The sequence below is a fragment of the Botryllus schlosseri genome, chromosome 16, assembly GCF_051294905.1.
Source record: "Botryllus schlosseri isolate E-star chromosome 16, Bs_hap1, whole genome shotgun sequence".
NCBI classification, from domain to species: domain Eukaryota; kingdom Metazoa; phylum Chordata; class Ascidiacea; order Stolidobranchia; family Styelidae; genus Botryllus; species Botryllus schlosseri.
This window is the reverse complement of record NC_137251.1, coordinates 4,026,100-4,048,456: the sequence shown is the minus strand read 5'-3', so window position 1 is coordinate 4,048,456 and position 22,357 is coordinate 4,026,100. Positions and strand designations below refer to the sequence as shown.

The window sequence follows — 22,357 nt, the reverse complement described above, 5'->3', positions numbered from 1 at the left end:
TTCAAACTATTCATCAAACTTCACCATCACGTCAATTGCAAACACTACCATGCAGTGGAAGATTTACTATTTCGCCACATTCCCAATTCATGATGACAAAACCTAACCCTTAGACGATTCCTGACTGAATTTGTGAGTTGGACTTGGACGCGACCTTTCTTAGAATAATTCAAACTAATGCTAACTTGATGGCAAAATGAAAATGACCCGAGTGGAGTTGGAGTGACTCGGAATGCCGTGAATTTGTTAGAACCATGTGGACGCAGCAAACTAATCGCGTATCAGGGGAATAGTAGTAGTAGTAGTAGTAGTAGATGAGAAGGTCGCACCTTGGCATTTCGCTAACTAAGCAAGTAGTTATGGCAACCATTGGCAATCTGTTAGTTACATATTTGGTCGCTAAACCATGTTATTAAGGCCACCTAAAGGTAACGAGTACCGTAGTAGTACGCTCCAACGATGTAACAGCAATGGGCCGTTCGGCATTCCGACATTTCAATCACTAGGACACATTCATTAATATATTTATAATATATTTATATTTTTTTCTGCTTTTATATTTGAAGATATTTGGCCACGAGATTAATAGCCTACTTTCAGAAGTATACCCGAATCCTGGATTGGAATTCCAATGCTCAACTTAAAAATGTTTTGATATCAGATCAGTTTCTATTATAGATTTGTTCAATTCAAAATATTCATAGTAGCTGAAAAATCATAACCCAATAGCTTTTATGATGGCATCATACATTTGGCCGCTCATGTGGTGTATATCTCTTATAATTATTATATATCAAGTACGACAACAATTATATTCAAATAGTTATAAATTGGATGATTCTTTTCGTGCCAGGCATAGATTGATACAAGAGTAAATCACTTTTTGACAATGTGTGTTTACTGTCAGTCTGCTGGATCGGCTCTAGGACAATTCATTCCTGACAATTAAGGCCTACTTGGAAAGAAATAGAATACCCTTATGAATGCTGCGGCCCGCGGCGTCATCAAAACTGGAAAATTGGCCCGCGAGCAAATTTGAGTTTGAGACCTCTGTGCCCAAACCCGAAGCTTCAAATCCTAATCCAAAACCTAATCCACAACTTTTTCATATTCAAGTTCATGTCCAATCCTAATCCGTTTCCAACTTGAAATTCAGAAAAAATGCTAATTTCTGCAAGGGGGGGTTGGAAAATTTTCTTTCACAACCAACGATTCTCACGATTTAGGATAACTTCGCATAGGGCTGCACCTCTCATGTTCATTTGCACCGCGTCTGCTATAGTGCAGTGTACTATAAGTAAATCAATAACTGATCTGAATAAAGTTTGTCGCCATTCGCCACATGGCATAATACCTCCCAGAAAATCGGTAAATCCAATCCAAATCCTAATCCGTTCAGAAATAAATCTCTAATCCTAATCCAATCCAAATCCGACAAAATTTCACAAATCCTATTTTTTCAAATCCTAATCCTAATCCATGCTCATCTCTGCTGTGCACTACTGTATGTCGTGAATCGAGAATGGCTGCTGCGACGTCATAGGTTCAGGATTTGGTGCTGTAACAGTCAGACAGCCGTCCGTTGGTTAACACTGTGAGGTCGTTCGACTGACAGTCCGATTTTGTGAAACGGAAGATCACGACGAGCTGCGGCGTACACGTAATATTGCGAGATATAAATTGCAATTCATTGCGTCTCGTGAAACAAATGCTGCAAATATACATATAAATAGCTGGTTTGTGGTACAGAACTTGAATATAGCTTTCAATACAACATCCATTGTAGCAGTAAATTTATTAAACTCGAAGACTTTTCGGGTGCCTCTTTCCAAGAGTTATCGGCACACTGAAGGGATTTAAACAGGTTTAAAAGCAAATCCAAAAAGGCAAAGTATGACGCAACAATTAAAATCACAGACCATGAAATTCGTATTGTATCAATGGCAACAATAACAAACTACGAAGTATACGGACATACGGTACTATAGCAGCAGCACAATTTGTAAATAAACAATTACACGCACGGAACAACACGCACTAATGAGAAATTTGTAGGTTATAGAGGAAATCTTTCTGTCTACATAAAATAGGTTTGCTCAACTGAATAATAGTGGACTCCAACACTTTTAAATGAAACACAGACCTACCACGCGCAATGACAGTAAACATATTGTCATCATAGTGCTGTGCACAGGCAAGGTTTTCGCTCAGATGCTGACCGATTGACGAAGCATATGCTTGGTAATCATCATAGCAGTCTGTTTTTGCAGCCAATTTGCACTGACGTGCGAGCTCCGTGCGATCATTTGCGCATGTTTTTGACCGAATCAATTTTGGGATATGCTGCTTAATACGCTCAAACAATCTTTGAGATGTACGTCCTACATACCTACTATCACAGTGCATGGCACTTGTATTGGTAAACAACATTACTTGCATCAAAGGCAGGAAGTACATCTTTTCGAGAGTTGGGTAACAAGGGTTTCGTCGTGTACACTACATGCGTGTTAACGCTGTAATAGCAACGGTGAACAGCCGATTTAATAAGCTTCTCAAATCGGCTAGACACGTTACCTAGCCAAGGTAGGTGTAAAAATGCCGGGCATTTTTCTGGGCCATATTTTGGAGCTGTATCCGATTACTAGTCGCACCTGAACATTATCCACTCTGAATATATAAATCTGCAACCCATATAGTTGCTCCTTGTGCATATCGATACATTGGTTCTGTGTAACTGTGATATCTTCTCTTAATATTGCTGCTCCATGAATATTGCATTTTGTTTGACATATTTTGTTATCCTGTTCAGTTGTCAGTTTATGACATTATTTTCTTAAGTTGTTTTAGTTTGTGACGTTATTTTCTTTGAATAACCATTTACTCCGGTACCGGTTGACTCGAAGATCTTTATGATCATATCACCGGTACCAGTCAATACTGATACCGAAGCGCTGTTTGTCTGTTGCACATTTATACTTTCATTTTGCCGATATCGGCTGACGAAATAAATCTCTCTCTCTCTTTCCAATACCCTAGAGATGGAGCATTTTAATATGTGGTCCGGATAGTTGAGTGACTTTGACTTTGCCTAGCGTTAATTTTTTTATTATTGTATTATTACGTCATACTTTGCCAATTTGGTTTTCGTTTGAATCTCTTCTGTATGCTTGTTATTGTGCCGTTAACTCTCGATAAGGGGCACACGAAAAGTCTTCCAGTTAATAAATTCTTTACTGCAATGAATGTAGTTGTGGAAGCAATACTCATATTATCAAGTTATGAACCGATAACGGTTCATTAGCTGAAACACAGCTGTAACTAACGGTGGCATGAGGTACTGAGGTAGCTTTATCGTCCCAACGAACCTAACGTAAAGCGATCGAGAATGCTCGACCCTCTGAAAACAATACGGAGAACTACTGAAAACGATTTCGTGGTATCTGTGTATTTAGGATATGCTTGCATAGGCGTGCGCTAGATTGCCGAGTCGCCGACTCGCTACTTTCGGACTGCGTGCGGGGAAGAACCTGACGCGGTCCACTATTCTCTGGTCTCCAACATAGCATAAAATTATATATAGGCTGTAAATCCCTCTCCCAGATTATATGCCGCTAAATTCATAGGGAGAGATTTGCAGTTTGAATATTTGAAACACTGAACGAAATGGGTAGCTCAGAATCAACCATGGACTCGCAGCAGAAGGCGAATAATGACAATCATGCAAATCGGTTGCCAGTAAACTCGCCCCAAAGTAAATTCGGCCCGTCGAATTCGGCCCTCGGTCACTTTGGCCGTCGGTGAATTCGGCCGTCGGTAAATTCGGCCCTCGGTAAATTCGGCCAGGGCCAGAGTAACAATAACAGTTACAATACCATTACCTGACCTGAACCCTAACCCTAATCCTAACCTAACTCTAATCCTAACCTAACCCTAATCCTAACCTAACCCTACTCTTAACCTAACCCTAATCCTAACCCTAATCCTAACCTAACCCTAATCCTAACCTAACCCTAATCCTAACCCTAACATAATCCTAACCCTAACGCTAATCCTAACCCTAAACGTAACCCCTAACCTCCAAATCACTTGATAATATTATAATTATGTAATATAATACACATTATTAGTTATTAGTTATTAGGTTTAGGGTTAGGATTAGCGTTAGGGTTAGGATTAGGGTTAGGATTAGGGTTAGGTCAGGTTAGGATCAGGGTTAGGTTAGGATTAGGGTTAGGTTAGGATTAGGGTTAGGATTAGTGTTAGTGTTAGGGTTCAGGTTCGATAATATTATAATTATGTAATATAATCCACATTATTAGTTCGTAATACAATTTCACACAATGTTCTCCGAGGGCCGAATATACCGATTGAATTCGGCTGTCGGTAAATTCGGCCCCGTAAACATCGGCATATATATATATACATATATATATATATACGCATACCCTGTTCCCCAAATCACTTGATATTAATATAATTATGAAATTAATTCACATTAATAGTTGGTAATACATTTTTATAAAAAATTCTCCGAGGGCAGAATTGACCGAGTAACCAGTGAATTGACCGGTGAATTCGGCCGTCGGTAAATTCGGTCCCCGTGAATATCCGCGCTATCTCCCGTGATTACGCGATCTACGCATACCCTGACATCCAAATCACTTAATAATAGTATAATTATGTAATTAATTCATGTTAACGGTTGGTAATACATCTTAATACAATATTCTCGGTGGGCCGAATTTACTGATGTAATGGCCGAATTTGCCTGGGCCGAATTTACTTTGGGGCGAGTTTACTGGCAACCATGCAAATCAATGCAACCCAAACAATCACAGGTGAGATTTTCATACCTATATTTATTCACAATGGAACAAGATCTGGTAGTTTTTTTGCGTTGGTTTAAAACTCATCATCCTTATACTTCCAGTTCATTGAAATAAAATTTGAAAGTAGATGCTTCCAGATCAAAATGTTATGGATATCATGAGTCAATGCAAATAACGTGTTATATGTATATTGTAGAACTGAACAAAATTAACAAGTAAATTCCTGTTTGTCTTGAAATTGCCTTGTTAATTTTGGTTTTAAGATATGGAGGATATTCGTCAGGCTACGGGGGCAATGGAACGCAACCTGATCGCGACAACCATGCAAATCAATTGAATCCGAACAATTCCAGGTATATATATAATGAAGAAATTAGATATTAGATCACATCGGCGTGGTTTGGCTTGGCTAATAATGGCCGCGTAGATAGGGTTGCATTTAAAACAAATCTTGTAGTAAAAAGTGCTTTAATCAATGTCAAGTCAAACAAAGGTTTCTTCTAAATATGTATAGACAGGTCGTGTTCTCCCCAACTGGCGACGTCAGCGGGATGCTGAAATTTGAAGAGCTTCTTGGAGGTTCAGAACATAAATATGCAATTGAATGGTATATTTTTATTGAAATGAGCCGGCATATTTTCAGCTGACACTCGTCAGGGGAAATCGTGAGCAACTAGTAGAGAATTGGAAAGAACATTGTGTGGTGATTGTTAAAGACACTAGGTTGATTACTGATTACTGTAATTAGTTTACTTCGCTCTGTTCATTCTGTTTGTACCTCAGTTGCTTATGTCTGTATACTTGGAAGTGCATGTCTTAGTTCCGTTTAGATCAGGCCTGGGCAAAGTACGGCCCGCGGGCCACATGCGGCCCGCGAAGCTATTCTGTGCGGCCCGCGAAAGGTCGCTTGGAATTCAAAACATAATACTTGCTTGTTGAATGACTAAAACCATAGGCTGCGTATCAACTCAACGGGAGATTAGTTTACTTTGAGAGCCTTCGTACCTCGCATGCGTAATCCAGATTCAAAATAAAGGCCATGTGACAAAGTATATGAGTAGCAATTAAAATAACAAGAAATCACTCTTTCCATATAGTTTAGTTCAAACCATCTTTGTGGCCATTGTCGCATTACGCATTATACGGCATATGTTTCAAATTGTAACGCGTGCTCCGTTTCCAAATCCCTAATTCGTAAAACAAGTCAATCAGTGCTTGCGATTACTATATGGCTGATCAACTCATCATATCTATCACCCATAAAGGAATAACGGACATGCCAAAAAAAGAAAGCTGAAAACTGAAATTAAATGAAGATTTAGACTTCAGACTTTCTAGCACTAAGTAGCCTATTTGTATATTGGAGTCAGGGCTAAAGCCGTCCTTTTAGTTTTTGCCGAGCATGTCGTCGCGATTACGGATTTTACTTAATGTCGGTCTTATGACACAAATACAGAACACTCGATCAAGGGAGGGCAAATTTCAGGAAAATGCATGCTTCGCTCACATGAAGGCTATTAAAGTGCGGCCAAAAAAATAAGCTTTGTACTATTCCATATACATTTCAGTGCAGTGGTTCTCGAAGTGAGGTGCGTGAAAGCATCAGAAGAGGGGCGTGAAGCCGAAGTTTAGTGAAATTTTTTTTTCGCGCTCGGCGCGATCTACCCCAGCAGCTTACAGTTATTGCTCTGTGTATTGTTCGACTTTGATATGAATTCACTCATCGACAACCATAAGCTCCCACGCCATCCAACTATCCGCTGGGATTGCTAGCATTCTAGCTGCACTTTTTACTATTTTGTGACATCATGATAAGGGGCGCGCGAAAGTTTTCACTATCATCAAGTGAGCCGTGCCTAAAAAAGTTTGAGAACCACTGTTCTAGAGTCTGAATATATGAAAGTGGATAGCGGTTTGAAGAGAGTTAAAATGCATCAGGACATCAAATACATATTTTTTAATTAACCGTCAATTTCTCATTACCTGACGTGAACACATTCGCTGATCAGCATTTATTAACAATGTTATTTAGAAATAAAATTGAAATACGGCCCGCCAACGTATTTTCCACTTCTCATTAGGCCCGCGGAGGAAAATAATTGCCCACCCCTGGTTTAGATTGTAGCCGAATTTCAGTTAATAAAAACCTAGAAAGCTCTATCAAGCGAATTCGTCTACGCTTTCCTCGAAAGGTCACAACACATTGCATATCAACAATCGTATCACAAAATATGACGTCACCAGCATGAACTTTCGAATAAGAGAGCGTTCAATGTACTATTTGTAGATGGTACACGAGCTCCTTTTGTTGACACAGTCTTGGATGGTGTATTTTGATAAAAGTCGACTCCAAGGCACACAAATGAAAGTGTCAACGGCCCCTTCCGACGACGCGAAATCTTGCTTGATGGGATGAGTCACCGAGCGTGATGCGCGTGTTTTAATAAATCCAGGGAGTGACATGCTTAGGCGTTCCTGCAAACGCAGCCTCACTTGCCTCCCCTGACAGCACGTCACTGCTGGTGCAATACCCAATCTACAAGTAATTGATAATTGTATTTGCATGTGAGAGTGAACTTTTTAAATAACGATATCGTCATGTTGTATATATATACTAGTCAGAACCTCCAGTCTATATTCTATAGCATTTTATAATTGATAATGCTGAGATGTAGGCCTGCGATAATGCTAGGGTTGCATTTAAATGTGTTTGTGATGTGGAATGTTTGAAACGCTCGATATCGTTTGTTCAACAGTTGATGATCATTGGTACGGAATGGATGTTATAATGGTCAACGATATTTTTCGTCCGTTTAAGACCTAGGTCGGATGCTTTTTTCGATAAAGGAGCAATATTTAGCCTATATTTTCGATTTTAATTCTTGAGGAGTCGTATAGTCGTATAACACTCTCTATCTCCGCAATGTCACAATGGGAGATTCGTCCCCTTAAGGCTAAAAAACAAGCAAACAAAGAACAAAACAATAAAAGCACGTTTTCGACAAGGGCCATGTTTTAAACATGTTTGTTTTAATTATCTTTAATGTAGATAATTCATAATTGATGAAACAGTGTAGGCCTAAGTGTTTATAACGAAACTATAATTGAATATTTCTACTTTTCTGCAGATATCAAGGGAAAAGATGAGCTGCAACGAATGTCCAGAATTGTGAACGTTAACACCGGCTCAGTAGTTTTATCGTACTTCTGTTATTATAGTCACGCTCGCAAACTTTAGTTGTCATATATTAAACAGTAACGCTCTGTTCAACAATCTAAACTCAATGGCTGATCTCAAGTAAAGTCTTCCTGTCTCCGTGACGCAGATTATGGAGGATCTTTCCCGACGAGTCAGAGGAAATTCTGACGTACGGAAAGTGTAGAGTGGCAATTCTCAGCGGAACTGGCAATTGCTATGTGCACTAGAAATTGTATTAGAATTGGGAACCAAGCTCAGAAAATAGAAAGTAAGAAAAGTACAGTACGGTAGGACACGCTGGCTCTACAATTGCAGAGTAGCAAGGCAAGTATATATATCCTTTCAGGGGTCATTAACTGTTTTGAAACCGAGATCTATCTTGGGTACTGATTAATGCGACGCGCTACCTATTACTCCTGCCGTTTATCCCTGTACAGTTGGATTTCTTCACCACTTATACAAAATCAAAGCACTGGGTGGCGCTCTCGACTCTTAAAAAGAACAGGTAACCCTCACTCACCGGGACTCATACCAGCGTGTCCGAGCTTAGTTGCGTTGCCGTACTGATCGCCGATGCGCCAATGTCCGCGGAGAGACTAGGGAAAATTAAATAGATTCTCGTGCGGCCGCAGACGAGCAACGCCCCGATTGAAAACTGCATTCGTATGTTCCTCTAGTTCGGGGGTGGGCACTGGGGGCGGGCCAAATGAGAAGTAGAAAATACGTTGGCGGGCCAAATGAAAAATTCTAGCTATATTCCCCACGTATTTTAATTTAATTTCTAAATTACATTGTTAATAAATGCTGCTGACCTGAGGGAATGTGTTGATGTTAGGTAATGAGAAAGTGGCGGTTAATTAAGAAATATCTATTTGCCGTCATGATTCGAAACAATGTTAAACATGATACATTTTTACCTCTTTTTAGAACGCTATCCACGTTCTTCTCGTAAGACACTAAAACTGTGGTTCTCAAACTTTTTTCAGACACGCCCCCCTTTATGATGGTGAAAAAATTCGCGCCCGCGCCCACCCCCATATCATGATATCACAACATATTAAAAAGAACAAACCAGCATAGTTTGATGACATGGAAGGTTATGGTTGTTGATGAGAATTCTGTAATATCAAAGTCGGACAAGAAACATCAATAAACTATAAGCTATGGTTAAATCGAGCCGGACGCAAAATTTTTTTCATTTGTCTTCAGCTTCGCGCCTTCCTGCAGATACATTCTCGTCCCTCAGTTCGAGAACCATTGCACTGAAATGTGTATGGGATAGTACAAAGCTTGTCTTGGTTGCTGCATTCCGAACAGTGTGCAGCTCAAATAGATTTGATGTTGAGCGAAGTTTGCAGTTTTTCTTAAACTCGCCCTCCCTTGACCGAGTGTTTCGTGCTAGGCAAAAACTAGAAGGACGGGTTTACCCTTAACTCCAGTATACAAATGTTTAGTGCTCTAAACTTTTTTGAATTTCAGCTTTCGGCTTTCTCTTTTTTACATCTCCGTTCATCCTTTATGGGTGATAGATATGATGAGTCATATAGTAATCGCGAGCACTGATTGACTTGTTTTTCGAATTAGGGATTTGGAAACGCCTCACATAACAATTTGAAACCCGTACCGTATAATGCGTAATGTGACAATGGCAAGAAAGAAGGTTTGACCTAAACTATATGTAAGGAGTGATTTCTTGTGCATAATTGTTACTCATACTTTGCCACATTGCCTTTATTTGAATCTGGATTACGCATGCGAGGTACGTAGGCAGCGTAATCGTGGCATATGAATGAACATGAATTACCTAGCTGTTTAGTTGATACAGCCTATGGTTTTAGTCCATGCATCAACATTCAAAAAGCAGGTTGAATGTTATGAATTCCAAGCAACCTTTCGCGGGCCGCACAGAATGGCTTCGCGGGCCGCATTTGGCCCGTGGGCCGCACTTTGCCCAGGCCTGCTCTAGTTCGACTGGCCCATGTTCAACCGCTGTTCATATGGAGCGCTCCCCTGCTTCGACTTTAAAATCTCTCATCTGAATATTTGCTACTGCGACCCCAGCGACCGGTAGCCCGCGGGCACCGCGTTTGGTGACCCATGTATATATATTCTGTATATAGCCTGCACGCAAAGACTTGGCGTCAGGGCCGGATATGATTCGAGCCAAATTTGGAAACTATTTCTGTCTCAAGTCCACTAATGGGTCATCAGCAATATAAGAATGGTAGCCTACTAGTTTTCGAGCTCAAATCAGGCTGCAATCGACTTTACGTTTCGGGGCCCGGTTCGGATCAAGTAGGTCTACACGGCGCCTGTCGTTATATGCTTTTACGAAGTAGGCTACATAGGATGTAAATGAATGGTGTTTACCAGAGATCCGCTAGGCAGTGCAGTAACACGCATTTCCATGTCGCTGTGTGACAGTCAAGAGTGTATGTTGCATCGTTAGGCCATGGTTTCAAACTTATCAACGCATTAAAACCGGTAGGCATACGCAGCTACAAGAAAACGAGATCTAATTCCGAGTTCTAAACGTTGCCGCAAAAAATTGTGAAGAATAGCCTACACTGCACTTTTTCCTCATATGGTAGCCTATATCCATCAAATAGGCCTATAGCAGAGAGTGGGGCTGCTGTTGTTTTCGTATTCATGTTCATGTTTTTTTCGACTACATGACTATATAGCAATGTGCTTGTGCATCATCACCATCATCATCATCATTGGTTTATTAGCAATTTGATCAGTTCAATACACCACAAAAAATGCGATACAAGAAAAGACAGGAAGATGTCGAAACGACTTCGAGTAGTCTATGGAATCATTTCAGTGCTTATTTATTGTGTTCGGATCCAAATCAGTTCCGGATTTAAGTTTCGAAGTACTCGAGTACTTGAATCAATTTCAATCAAATCAATCAATTTCAATTCATTGCTAATTTTACTTTATTGCATCAATAAATATGGATAAAGCGTTCGGACCATTGATATAAACATAGCCTTTATCTTATAAAGGCTATGATATAAATACACTATAAACAATAAACATTGTTTCAACGACCGCCGGTATATCTTTCCGCTTCCATGGAGATGGGCGTGAGTCAAAGGACGCCAGAACGGAACGTGAATGCGCAACAGCTTTACATTTTCGTGATGCTTCTCATAGTTTATGCAGTTTGTACAGTACAGTTTTTCTGCCCGCGCCGCGGTACGCTATATTACAGCTTGAAACATAGTGTTCAAAGGTTTGTTAGATATTATAGGTTGCGATAAATTGATCTTCAGTAGCCGAGTTGGTGGGATACAGATCACAGAGTGACTCCGAAGCGCGCTGTATGGGGCGAGGCTCGGTGTTCATAACGCAACGCAACAAGTTGCAGACTGAGTGATGATTGAAGCGAACGAAAAGGGCCACTGGCCGTTGCCCAACGTTATTGGTATGACATATAGGGAAAATTCGTTTCAAGTACGACATGGCTGTATCATTGATTATGTGTATATCATTGCTCTCTCGCCAATGTGTTGGCTTGAATTTGATGTGAACTCAGAGTCAACTTTGTAGTAGAGTCAGTCAAAATTGAGAATTTCAATTTGAGAATGTATCAGAATCGTATTTAACTGCAGAAATATAAAATATCACCGAACTGAACGTCAGATATGTCATCTCTAGCTTCTGTAGTAGATTCATAGAATCATAGTACCGTAGTTCCTAGTTCTATACATCTGATATTGTGAAAAGGAGCTTTTTGTGAGTGAACGCAGTACCATGAGTTACGACCAGGATATCCAACACCATGTAAATGGAGGTAAGGCTCGTTTCTATATATTTGGCTGTCATTTGTGTACAAATAACGCAGTGTATTACAGTTGTGACTTTCTTAAGGCCTTTCCAGTCCTAAAGAATGGGAGATTGAAAAAATTGATGAAGAGAAGGCATTTTCATGGATCAGAGAGAACTTCAATGTCGCCTTCCAGCTTAGTGCGGCATATCTGCTGATAGTTTTCGGGGGCCAATATATAATGGAGAGTAGGCCAAGGTATCAATATAATTGTGTTCCTCAAAGAAGCGCTTGCTTGTTTATGGTCTGAATGTCTTGTGCTGGTATAGCCCTACTAAATCTTAGCTCCTAAATTCTACCAATTACATTGCTGTTGATTATTTGAGTATTTCAATGTCATTGTGTTGCTCCTTCATATGCTTCCTTCTGAAACTCCCATGAAGGGATCAGAAAATACGATTCACCGGTACCACATTTTGTTATAAATTCGTTTTTTGTGATGTGTTCATATCTTCATAGGTTCGATCTGCGTAAGCCTCTTCTCTGTTGGTCTGCGATCCTCGCAATATTCAGCGTCATAGGATCCACACGATGTTGGATTATCTTTCGCATGTTGTATGAGGATAATGGTATGCGCGGTGTCATTTGCAGCGATTCATTTTATGTGAAACCTGTTGGAAAATTCTGGGGACTAGTTTTCTGCTTGAGTAAGGCGCCAGAATTAAGTGAGTGGAAAATATAAGGTTTTTGAGATTCAAGTTTTTACACGCATTGACACATTGATATCCACAATTTGCAGTTGACACCGTGTTCATTGTGCTGAGAAAACAGAAACTAATTTTTCTACATTGGTATCACCATGTCACTGTGCTGCTTTTTTCTTGGCACTGCTATGAAGGACAAAGGACAGGTACGTGCGTATATTTTAGTTCTAACCTGTAAGTCTTAAAGGGGCACTGCGCTCTAAAAATGATGTGGTATCAAATTGAAGATAAAAACGAACAAAATTTTTTGGCCGCAGCCATTTCCTTCAGAACGCCACCGTAATGGAGTTGCAATTTATTGAAATTTCTACAAGACCAGCTGCCGCGGCTGCTTAACCCGTTACATGGCACGATATCTTCACCGTCGCACTTACTCGACGCGATTAGGCAGTCACGCAGAGAACGAATTTTAGATAGTTGTCAGCCGATGTTATGAAGGAAATGTGTCTAACTTTCGTTCTCTGCGTGACTGCCTTATCACGTCGAGCAAGTGCGACGATGAAGACATCGTGCCATGTAACGGGTTAAGCAGCTGCGGCAGCTGGTCTTATAGAAATTTTAATAAATTGCAGCTCCATTACGGTGGCGTTCTGAAGGAAATGGCTGCGGCCAAAAATTTTTGTTCGTTTTTACCTTCAATTTGAGACCACATCATTTTTAGAGCGCAGTGCCCCTTTAGGCATTTCGTTTCATTCCTATACTGTGAAAACGTCAAATTATAGGTATGTGTGTATATTAAATATATTTTTGCACATCCCACGTTTCAAGAAGTCGTATCTCATTTTCCATTCAATAAGATTTGCTCGTTGTTAATATCACCTGCCGGTTTTAACCGATGTAGTGTGAAATAATATTATTTATTGCAATTGAATTCATCCAGCACAGTACTATTGTATAGTTTCTAGGAAGTAGTCAAACGATAAGGGAAAATTTGACTGTTTTCGGAGAGGCATAGGAATTATTTTATCTATAATACATCAACCTTAAGCCTGTGCAGTAGGGGTGTTCAAAAAATGACTTTTTCTGAAATTGTACCGGCTACATGATAAAATTGTTCAGTTACCGGTACCTAATTAAATGCTGCACACCAAATTTGGTTCAATTCCAACCAATAGCCGCATTGCTTGAAGTTATTCATTTATAATATAAAAATTGATGGTTCAAAATTTTCTGTCCACCCCAAGAAATTGTTAGGTTGTCTATAGAAACGATGCTCGCCAAATTTGGCTCAATTCCAACCAGTGGAAGGGGAGCTATTGTAGTTGAAAAATTTGGATTTGAATAAAATATTATTTACAGTGGCAATTTCTTTAATTATTTATTATATTTCTGCCCACCGTAGCCAGTAGAATTTAAAAGAAAAAGTCATTTTTGAACAACCCTACTGTGCAGCTGTTAACGAACAACGTGTCAGTCAATGCCGTTTCGAAATCAGAATCAGGTCTATTAGGTTCCACAGTATGTGGTGCAGAAATTCAGAAAAGCAAAGTGTATGATCTAACCGTAACAGATGTGTAAGATGTTTTTCTGTTAAGTCTATTTCTTCTCTGCGACTCCAAAGTGTAGTCTAGTGGTTAACGGTAGTCAACCCACAGATTTGAAATAGTAGTAGCTGCCTTGCCTTGAATGAATGAATGCCAGGTAAGAAACTAGGTGTAGTGAGATGTGGCTTAGTACAGAACCAAGATTAATTTCTCCCATGAGCCGGAGATTCAGAAAGCATCTGTTTCATCTTTTAGAGCCGTATCTTGAATTTTGCTAGTCCGGTCATGTTGCAAGGAGATTGCTTTCCAAATTGTCACTGTGGTTCCAGTTTTTTGGAGTTCTCTAGCATGTGCGCTTTGTACCACACAATTACGAATATTTGTGCTTGGGCCCATGTTCAAGATCAAATCGCATAGTGTCATCTCGCCTGAAAGTTATCAATTTCATATAATCATAATCATAGAAATTTTCAATACAGACACCTGTCAGTGACATCAGTTTTTCATAACACACATACCCATGCTAAAAAACTGCAGTGTGTCGTGTACCCACTGGTAGAGAAAAAGATTCATCACTTGACCTGTTCGAATTTTGACCAAAACATAACAATGTCGTTTTGGGATCACGAAAGTGTGGTGTCAATGAGTCATTCATCTCCATTTGCCATGTCAGAGCTGTCGCATGCATTTATAAATTCAAGACCCCACCATAATGCTTAGAACTGTCATTTAATTGGACAGAATATGATCAATGACCATAGCATAACCTACATTACATAACCATCTAAATTGATGGGTCATTGGTACAATCTACTTGAACTAGCCAGAAGTGCCATTCTTCTTCACCATGTAAATATTTGCCTCGAAGATACACGCCTATTTCTCAATATACGTCTCAATTATTATCTTTGTCAATTACTGAATTGGTGTTATTCTGTATTTGTCGAGTCAACATCAGTGCTATATCACAGTGTTGCAAAATAACGGACGTGTGGTTAACGGTATAGTAATAATAGTGTTATTGTATGAAATTATCACTAATCATATCCTAACTTTCTTTCTGTGACTACAGCTCATCAGCTTTCCAATTGAATGCTGAATATACTCTCCCCTTTATAGTATTATATTAGCGATAGACTGTGCCTCTAAATTTTGCTTGTTTGTCACCATGCAACTTTCCTTTTGGTGACACTGGTAGTGTGGTTCTTTTACACCAAGGGTGTCAAACTCCACTGACGTCGCGAGCCGGACTCAAAACGTCAGATCGCTCGTGGGCCGCACCAAAGTTCCTCAATCTCAAAATGCCTCAAAATTCATGATCCTGTTTCTCATTTGAAGACTTTATTGCCAGACTATATACACAATAGTAGATTACAATATATAACGAACTATAGAAGTTCTATTCCAGCTGTACCTAACAGTGGAATTGGCCATAATGCGATGATTGGGCGGCGGAATAGTTATAAACCGATGCGACATTGGCTCTAACGATATAAGTTGGCATATTTCTACGCTCCCTTCGTTTTAGTGTTATATTGGCATCACCCCTGCGTATGCTTTGTGAGGAATGCAAAAGATTTAACTGTAAATGTGGACGTTGGAATTTGCTTCATAATATTATATCGCGATTCGGGTTTCTCTCGAGGCTCGAGACCTCTATTATATTTTCCATGTACCCTGCATGTAACGGTTTCGCATTAGCGTTTTCGATTCTGTGAATATCTAGTGTTTGGTCAGTGAAATGAATTTGCACACTCTTGCCTTCTCGAAATTGGGTGTCAATGTCAGCGACCTTCTATTGGTAACTATAGAAACCCCAACACCGCAGTCGGGTGTTCATAATGTGGCCTATGAACACACTCAACATGTGCTGTCTTGACGGACTATTTAATGGAAGTATTTCTTACTAAAAATCTCAACATTTGGAAGAAAATCGCTGGATTATACACGCATTTTTCGATCTACTCAGAATTGCTTTGCGGGCCGTATGTTCGATTTTGTTTTACACCCAATCAAGGTTGTGTCAAATTCAGTACTTCGGTGGATTGGTGCTTGGGAAATAGAATTGGGCCTTTACACAAAATTAATTTCAAGATATAGTTTGTGGTGACACAATTTTCATTTATTTTGTATCTTGTTTTGCCGCCAAGGAAAAAATTCTGAATTATCTGGTAATTACTCTGCAATAAATTGAATAGGATGTTGCTACTGGGCCCCTAGCTGCACCCAAATATTTATTCAAAGTAACCTGTCTGCATGTCTGTCATGGGTAGTGTAATGTAACTTCATTGTTGACAATTCAAATTTATGCAGCGTCTATAGTAAACAGTAACTTTTGAATATTAGGTTTCATGCAGGTAAGCTTTCAGTTTGATCTCTTCTGGCCTAGGAGTCGAGTTTGAGTAATAGATTTTTTGACCAGATTTGATGTGGTTTTCATAAGTTTGCAGCAGTTTAAAACAGATCTACAGTAGCATTGGCAAAATATGTGATGGCTTCACGTAGAAATCAATTTAAGAGACTGCAGACAGTAGCGCAGTGACAGAATGATTTCTCAGGGGATTGAAGCGGTATGTTCATAGCGGAAGGACACTGTACGATCTGATAATGAGCGATTCAAATATCCATTTTCCACTGTTCAAAGAAGAAAACCATTTCATACTTGCAACAGTTGCAAGGTAGTATGAAAGTCTGAGAGGCGATTTTCAAGCAGAAATGTGAAGGATAATTGGAAGATAGTTCAGAATCCACTATTTAAAGGTTAGCAATATTTTTTAGTATTCGGTTGCGATTTCTGCTCATGGTAATGATGGTACTGTAATTTGCTTTTGACAACTAACTTACCATACCATGCGACTTGTGCCCATTGCCCAATTATGGTGTGGTAATGCATGCCCGAAGAATGAAACGATTCAGGATGAAATATGAGGTGTCGTCACATATTAATTATTCATTACTGCGAGCACAGTGGAATGTATGACTGCAAGAGAATGGTAATGCGAATATGTAACATTTCAGGTGGGCCAGTCTTCATGGTGATGAATTTTGTCGTGCATTCCATGATGTACACATATTACGCTCTCCGGGCTGCAAGAGTAAAAGTTCCAAGACCGATTGCTCTAATAGTTACTACTTTCCAGGTGATTGTGATGAAGTCTCGTGACATTCCTGTCGCAGCTTGCACCTTAAGAACATTGCAAGTAATACTGTGGCAAGTGTTAACACAGAATGTTGCTGTACTTTCCTGTCTTCGTGTCCCAAACTTCATTGCAATATTTGCTCCTCTGTTAATTGAAATATATGCGTATTGGGAACGCCATCGCACAGTACCTGGTAGAATTGTTAAAACTGATGTCATTGAATGTCACGGAGATGGCCTTTGACTGGTTTTATTACAACCCAATTCAATACTTCAAAGCCATAAACGCCATATTGTATGAAACATCACGCTTGAATAACCATTCCCAAGCCACCAAGTTTCGGCTGTAATGTTTCTCTTAGAGCAGTGGTTCTCAACCTTTTTGTCTTCGCGGACCCCTTTTGAACCGTCACGGATCCCGCGGACCCCCACGAAGTTTTGTGTCAAATTTAGCTCAATTATCGTGCAATCGTCATCTGTCTTCTGAATATGATAACTGTAGGCTAGTGATAAACAGCAACAAAATGACTTTTCTTGGAGAACGTACTATATTTGTAGAAATAGGGTTGACTTTATATTTCAAAGCGAATTCTGCAACTGCCCCAAAGTTTCACTTCAAATTTAACTCTTTCATCGTGCGACCGTTTTCTGGCCCCCGCAAATAACAACTGTAGGATAGTAATAAACAGCAACGAAGTGACCTCTGACGATTCTTGAGAAAAACGTCATAGCCTTTTATTTATGTAGAAATTGGAAATACTTTTATTAATTTAAAGCGAATTCTGAAGAGGAATGTTTTGAGATGCGTGGTCGTGTCTTGAAAATCCGCGCCTTCGATTCGGTATAAACGAGCGTTGAAAATCCGTTTTCACAAAGAAAGGTGGTGGCGAATGGAATGACGTAACGTAACGCGTAACGCTTTCGATGACACATTTGGATGTGATCGCAACAAATATGGCACCGAAATTGACAAACTAATTTTGTCATTGAACATAATACGGTCCAGCCTTGTCATTTCTATCTATACTAGCTCAAGTTATTATGGAAAATGGTTATGTATATCACAGGAGAAAAAGGATTTTTATAAACATTTCCAAGTCACTATGATTGACTAATCAAACTTTTTATTTTTACACATTCTCCAACAAGACACCTCCATACAGCAACATATTTGTATCAGTAAGCTATTGGCAATTTAGCAAATAAAATGAGTCTGCGCAGTAGGATATTTCATATCAGACGGTCATTCTGTATATGTGAGTTCTACTAGTAATGAAGCGAAACTGCCTCGTGATTTTCCCAATTTAAAAACTCAAAATAATGTTATCAACTATTTCGTAAATTTAGAGGCCTCGCAGACCCCCTGAAAATGCTTCGCGGACCCCCGGTTGAGAACCACTGTCTTAGAGCATCGTAAAATATCTGGTTCAACAGCAGCTGCAGCCATAGGATGATGTGAACTGTGAACACATTTCAGTATTTACAAGATGCATCCTTATATTCGGCTGAATATTATTCATGTCACATGTTCCGTATCACTGGTGTGAGGTAACTCTTGGCAGACGCTATTATTATGACGTATCACATGGCATGCAAGTCTTGACATAGATTTGTGCATTTATTGCATGTTGATCATCGTGCGTGCCTTTGCCTTTAGATCGCGCAAATGGTTCTCGGCGTGGCTACATTTTGCTGTCTATACATGTGGCAGAATGATGACGATTGCAAAACCGAGTCCAAGCACTTGTTGTACGGGGGACTTATGTACTTCTCGTACCTCGTGCTTTTCTGCAACTTCTTCTACGGAGCATACATAAAGCCTGGGCGTGCCGCTGCTCTGAAGGTGTGTATATCATTTCTTTTATTCTTGATTTCAAAGATATGATATGCGAGAAAACGGGTTAAATGGCGTTGATTGGTTAACGCAACGGATACGTCGATGACCCTGAATGGAAATCTATGTTGCACCGCTCGGCAAACAATACTAGATGATTCACTGGAAACGCCATAGGTATTATGTGATGCTTTAACTTTAACAGAGGGCAAATTTGGTGTTCTGGGTTTGAAAATTAGTGTGTGCGGAAAAGGTATACACTATGTTCACACAGTTGTTAGTGGCAAGTATATTCAATTTCCGAATTCGTTTCATATGGTCGCCGGATCCAAATCAATAATGGAAAGAAAAATTTTGATTTGAACAAAATAGTATTTACGGTGGGGTAACTCTTTGATCATTTATTGTAAAATAATAGAATTGGAAATTGTTGTACTGCAATAACTTCGCTTCTAGTGGTTGGAATCGAGCCAAATTTAGTGTGCATCATCTCTACTGACAGACTAACAATTTTATGAGGTTGACAGAAAAATTTTGAAATTCAATTTTTTAATTTTTAATGATAAATTCAAAACTTTCTACTGCAAGAAAATCGCTTATACTGGTTGGAATTGAGCTAAAGTTGGTGTGCAGCGTTGTTGTCACCAACCTAACAATTTTGTCACATAGCCAGTGAAATCTGAAGAAAAGTTTTTTTGAACAGCTCGAGTCTCTCCACATACGAGTCTCCACATGACAAAATCTAAAACGGGACCTGTTGAAATCCTGTGGTCTGAAGCCTAACCACTTTAGGACGTAGTTACAACCGGTTTAAATACTTCGAAAAAGTAGTATTGCTTCGTTGCTGACCACCTCTGATTATATTTCCGCTTTCCGTCGTGATCACGTTAAAATGCAAACCTAATATAAGCGTAGCAGCCTCCGTGCCGTCGGCGAGTGCTAGAGTCGGCGTTATCATTCACGGTAATCTGATTTTAGGATGAAAAGAAGACGGACGCCAGCACGGACTCCTCCGCCAAAACCAACGGACACGACTTGCGTTCGACGAAGAACTCCTCATTCGGCATGAACCTCCGGAGCAGAAGCGCCGGCGTCGGTTCGTCCTAGTACGGACCGCACCGTTCTCCGGCTCAACCCCTCCGTCGAACCAGTAATCGCTTTGTCGTTATTTATTATAGCTTACCATTCTTCTTTGTATCAGTGGTTTGTGTTTACCTCTGTTAACCCCCCAATGAAATTTAGATGGTAGCAGATGAGATGAAGGACATCGTTTCTGATTCCTGACATAATTTTATTCACTATCGGTAAGAGTATGCAATTATCTTTTTGTTCCGTGTCGTTCAACTTTGTCGGAAGGGTGTACGGTCCGCGCATGTGTCGAATCGGTTAGGTGTAGCTGTAATCCAGCGTGCACATGAATGAATACGTATCTTCATTTACTTCGAGCCGTCTGGGATTTTTGTATTTCCTCGTAAACTTATGCATTGGAAGCGCTCATATTGTTACTGTGGCTAGTTTTTATTAGCGCTGCTTTTCTAGATGTCACCTGTTCGCACGTTGGCACGTACAGTGTTTCTTATGTCATATGATATTTTTGCTTTGCGAATTTTTATCTATTCCTGTACGAATCATGATGGATGGAAATGACTATGGCGAGTGGATAGAGCACTAAACTACTTTTGTTTTTAATTTTTATTTGGTATTTGTCATTGCTGACTATATACAATAGTGGATTGACACCTCGATATAGCAAGTAATCGGATGTTTAGCAATCACGAAACAATTTCATATCGCTGTTTTGATGAGCCATTGCAACTTCGTTCTAGGCTCTACCTTCGTCTCGTGCGAACAAACAGCTGATGTAATACCAGTAACTCGCATTGTGATTTCTATGTAGCCAATAATTGTGTCTTGCAAATTGCGAATGTTCACTCCACAATCGTTTCAATGCCTCGAATAGATGAGTGTCGTGAATTTCGGCTATTTTCATGCAGTTGTGAGTTTGAATAGTGCAAAGGATTGGATCTGCTTGCTTCGAACCTCACGCCAACAGCTTACAGAACACTTCGATCGGTTCGTCACAAATCCGAAAGTTTACTCGGTTAGTGGGTGGACCGCGTGAGAAGATGAGTGAAGTCAGTTCCGTGTGGGGTCACGGATAACCTTTTTATTGAATAACACCTTCGTTTGAGCGTCATCTTAGAGAGCGATCGCGCCATTTGATCACGGTGCGGACTCTGAGCGTCACGTCTCACTTCTGGTAAGTTCGCGCCCCGTATCATTGCTGAATCAGCCTTGATTATTTACATAACTGGATCAGTGAAGTGCAAAGGCACACACTCCAGGTAACTTGTGACGCAATCGACTGCGTGTGCATAATGCTGTCGTGTGCTGACGAGAAATTCAATTTGTGTTGACGGGTCGACCATTGCGAAATCTTTTTGTGTAGTTAACGAAGGGCAGCCAGAGGGTGATGTTGCGTAACCCCCATGCGTGTGCACTGTGCACTGTGCATTTCAATGTCCGAGGGTCAAAGGCAGGCTAGACGTGACTAACTCAGCTCAATGCATCGAACGTTGATGTTTATCTGACATTGAGTTCGTCTATTAACATCTCGCAATATTGGTCGCATAACTTTTTCTTCTACATAATCTTTTATTCGGGATCGCATCGATTTCTTGGAAGCGTGCTTCTCGGCCCAAGAAAATTGTCTCGCGAACTATAGTTTGCGAACCACTGCACTGTACAAGGGGTGTTCAAGAATGACCATGCCATGAAGCGGAGTAATTGCCGTCGAAAAATTTGGATTATCAATAAAATAGTGTTAACGGTGACTAATTCTTCTTATTATTCAAATCCAAATTTTTCCACGGCAATAACTCCGCTTTCACTGGTTGGAATTGAGCCCAATTTGGTGAACATCGTTTCTATAGACAACCTAACACTTTCATGAGGTGAACAGAAAATTTTGAAATTTTTGTTTATTCATTCTTATATAATAAATAGAAACTTTGTTCTCCTGTAGCAATGCGGCTACCGACTGGGATTAAACCAAATTTGGTGTGTAGGCTTAAATTAGGTAACCTAACAATTTAATCAAGTAGCCAGTACAATTTGAGAAAAAGTCATTTTTGAACACCCCTACTGTGCACACGCACAGTCATTGATAGGACCCCCAGAAAAGCGCCTAGAATTTTGAAATTTGGATTTGTTACGTCACATAACAGCTCAGTTAAACGACAGGTGAAGGCACAATTTAATTTGCCGCACCGACTGTTGGTCCAACATTCCGTACGATAGCAGCACGGTGAGCAGTTCTAGATATCCCTTGTC

General features: G+C 40.0%; 2 protein-coding genes and 1 long non-coding RNA gene across 3 annotated transcripts in view; all 3 read left to right on the top strand.

The window, feature by feature from the left end:
* The window catches only part of LOC145459039 (uncharacterized), a 60,165-nt gene extending 43,412 nt beyond the window's left edge, over positions 1-16,753 (top strand). Inside the window, exon 47 of the mRNA XM_080337617.1 lies at positions 16,667-16,753. Coding sequence (XP_080193743.1) covers positions 16,667-16,738 — 72 coding nt within the window. The 3' untranslated portion in view covers positions 16,739-16,753. The remainder of the gene's footprint in view (positions 1-16,666) is intronic.
* On the top strand, positions 3,447-8,109 carry LOC145459044 (uncharacterized). Its single transcript, XR_013921262.1, has 4 exons — positions 3,447-3,727; positions 4,817-4,838; positions 5,093-5,182; positions 7,958-8,109. It is a non-coding gene; the product is annotated as an uncharacterized LOC145459044 (long non-coding RNA).
* On the top strand, positions 11,629-20,998 carry LOC145459040 (very long chain fatty acid elongase 6-like). Its single transcript, XM_080337618.1, has 7 exons — positions 11,629-11,830; positions 11,908-12,061; positions 12,323-12,528; positions 12,603-12,713; positions 17,070-17,191; positions 18,848-19,033; positions 20,003-20,998. Exons 1-7 carry the CDS (start codon positions 11,791-11,793, stop codon positions 20,129-20,131), a joined length of 948 nt encoding a protein of 315 aa, XP_080193744.1. The 5' UTR covers positions 11,629-11,790; the 3' UTR covers positions 20,132-20,998.
* Positions 20,999-22,357: the final 1,359 nt, after the last annotated feature.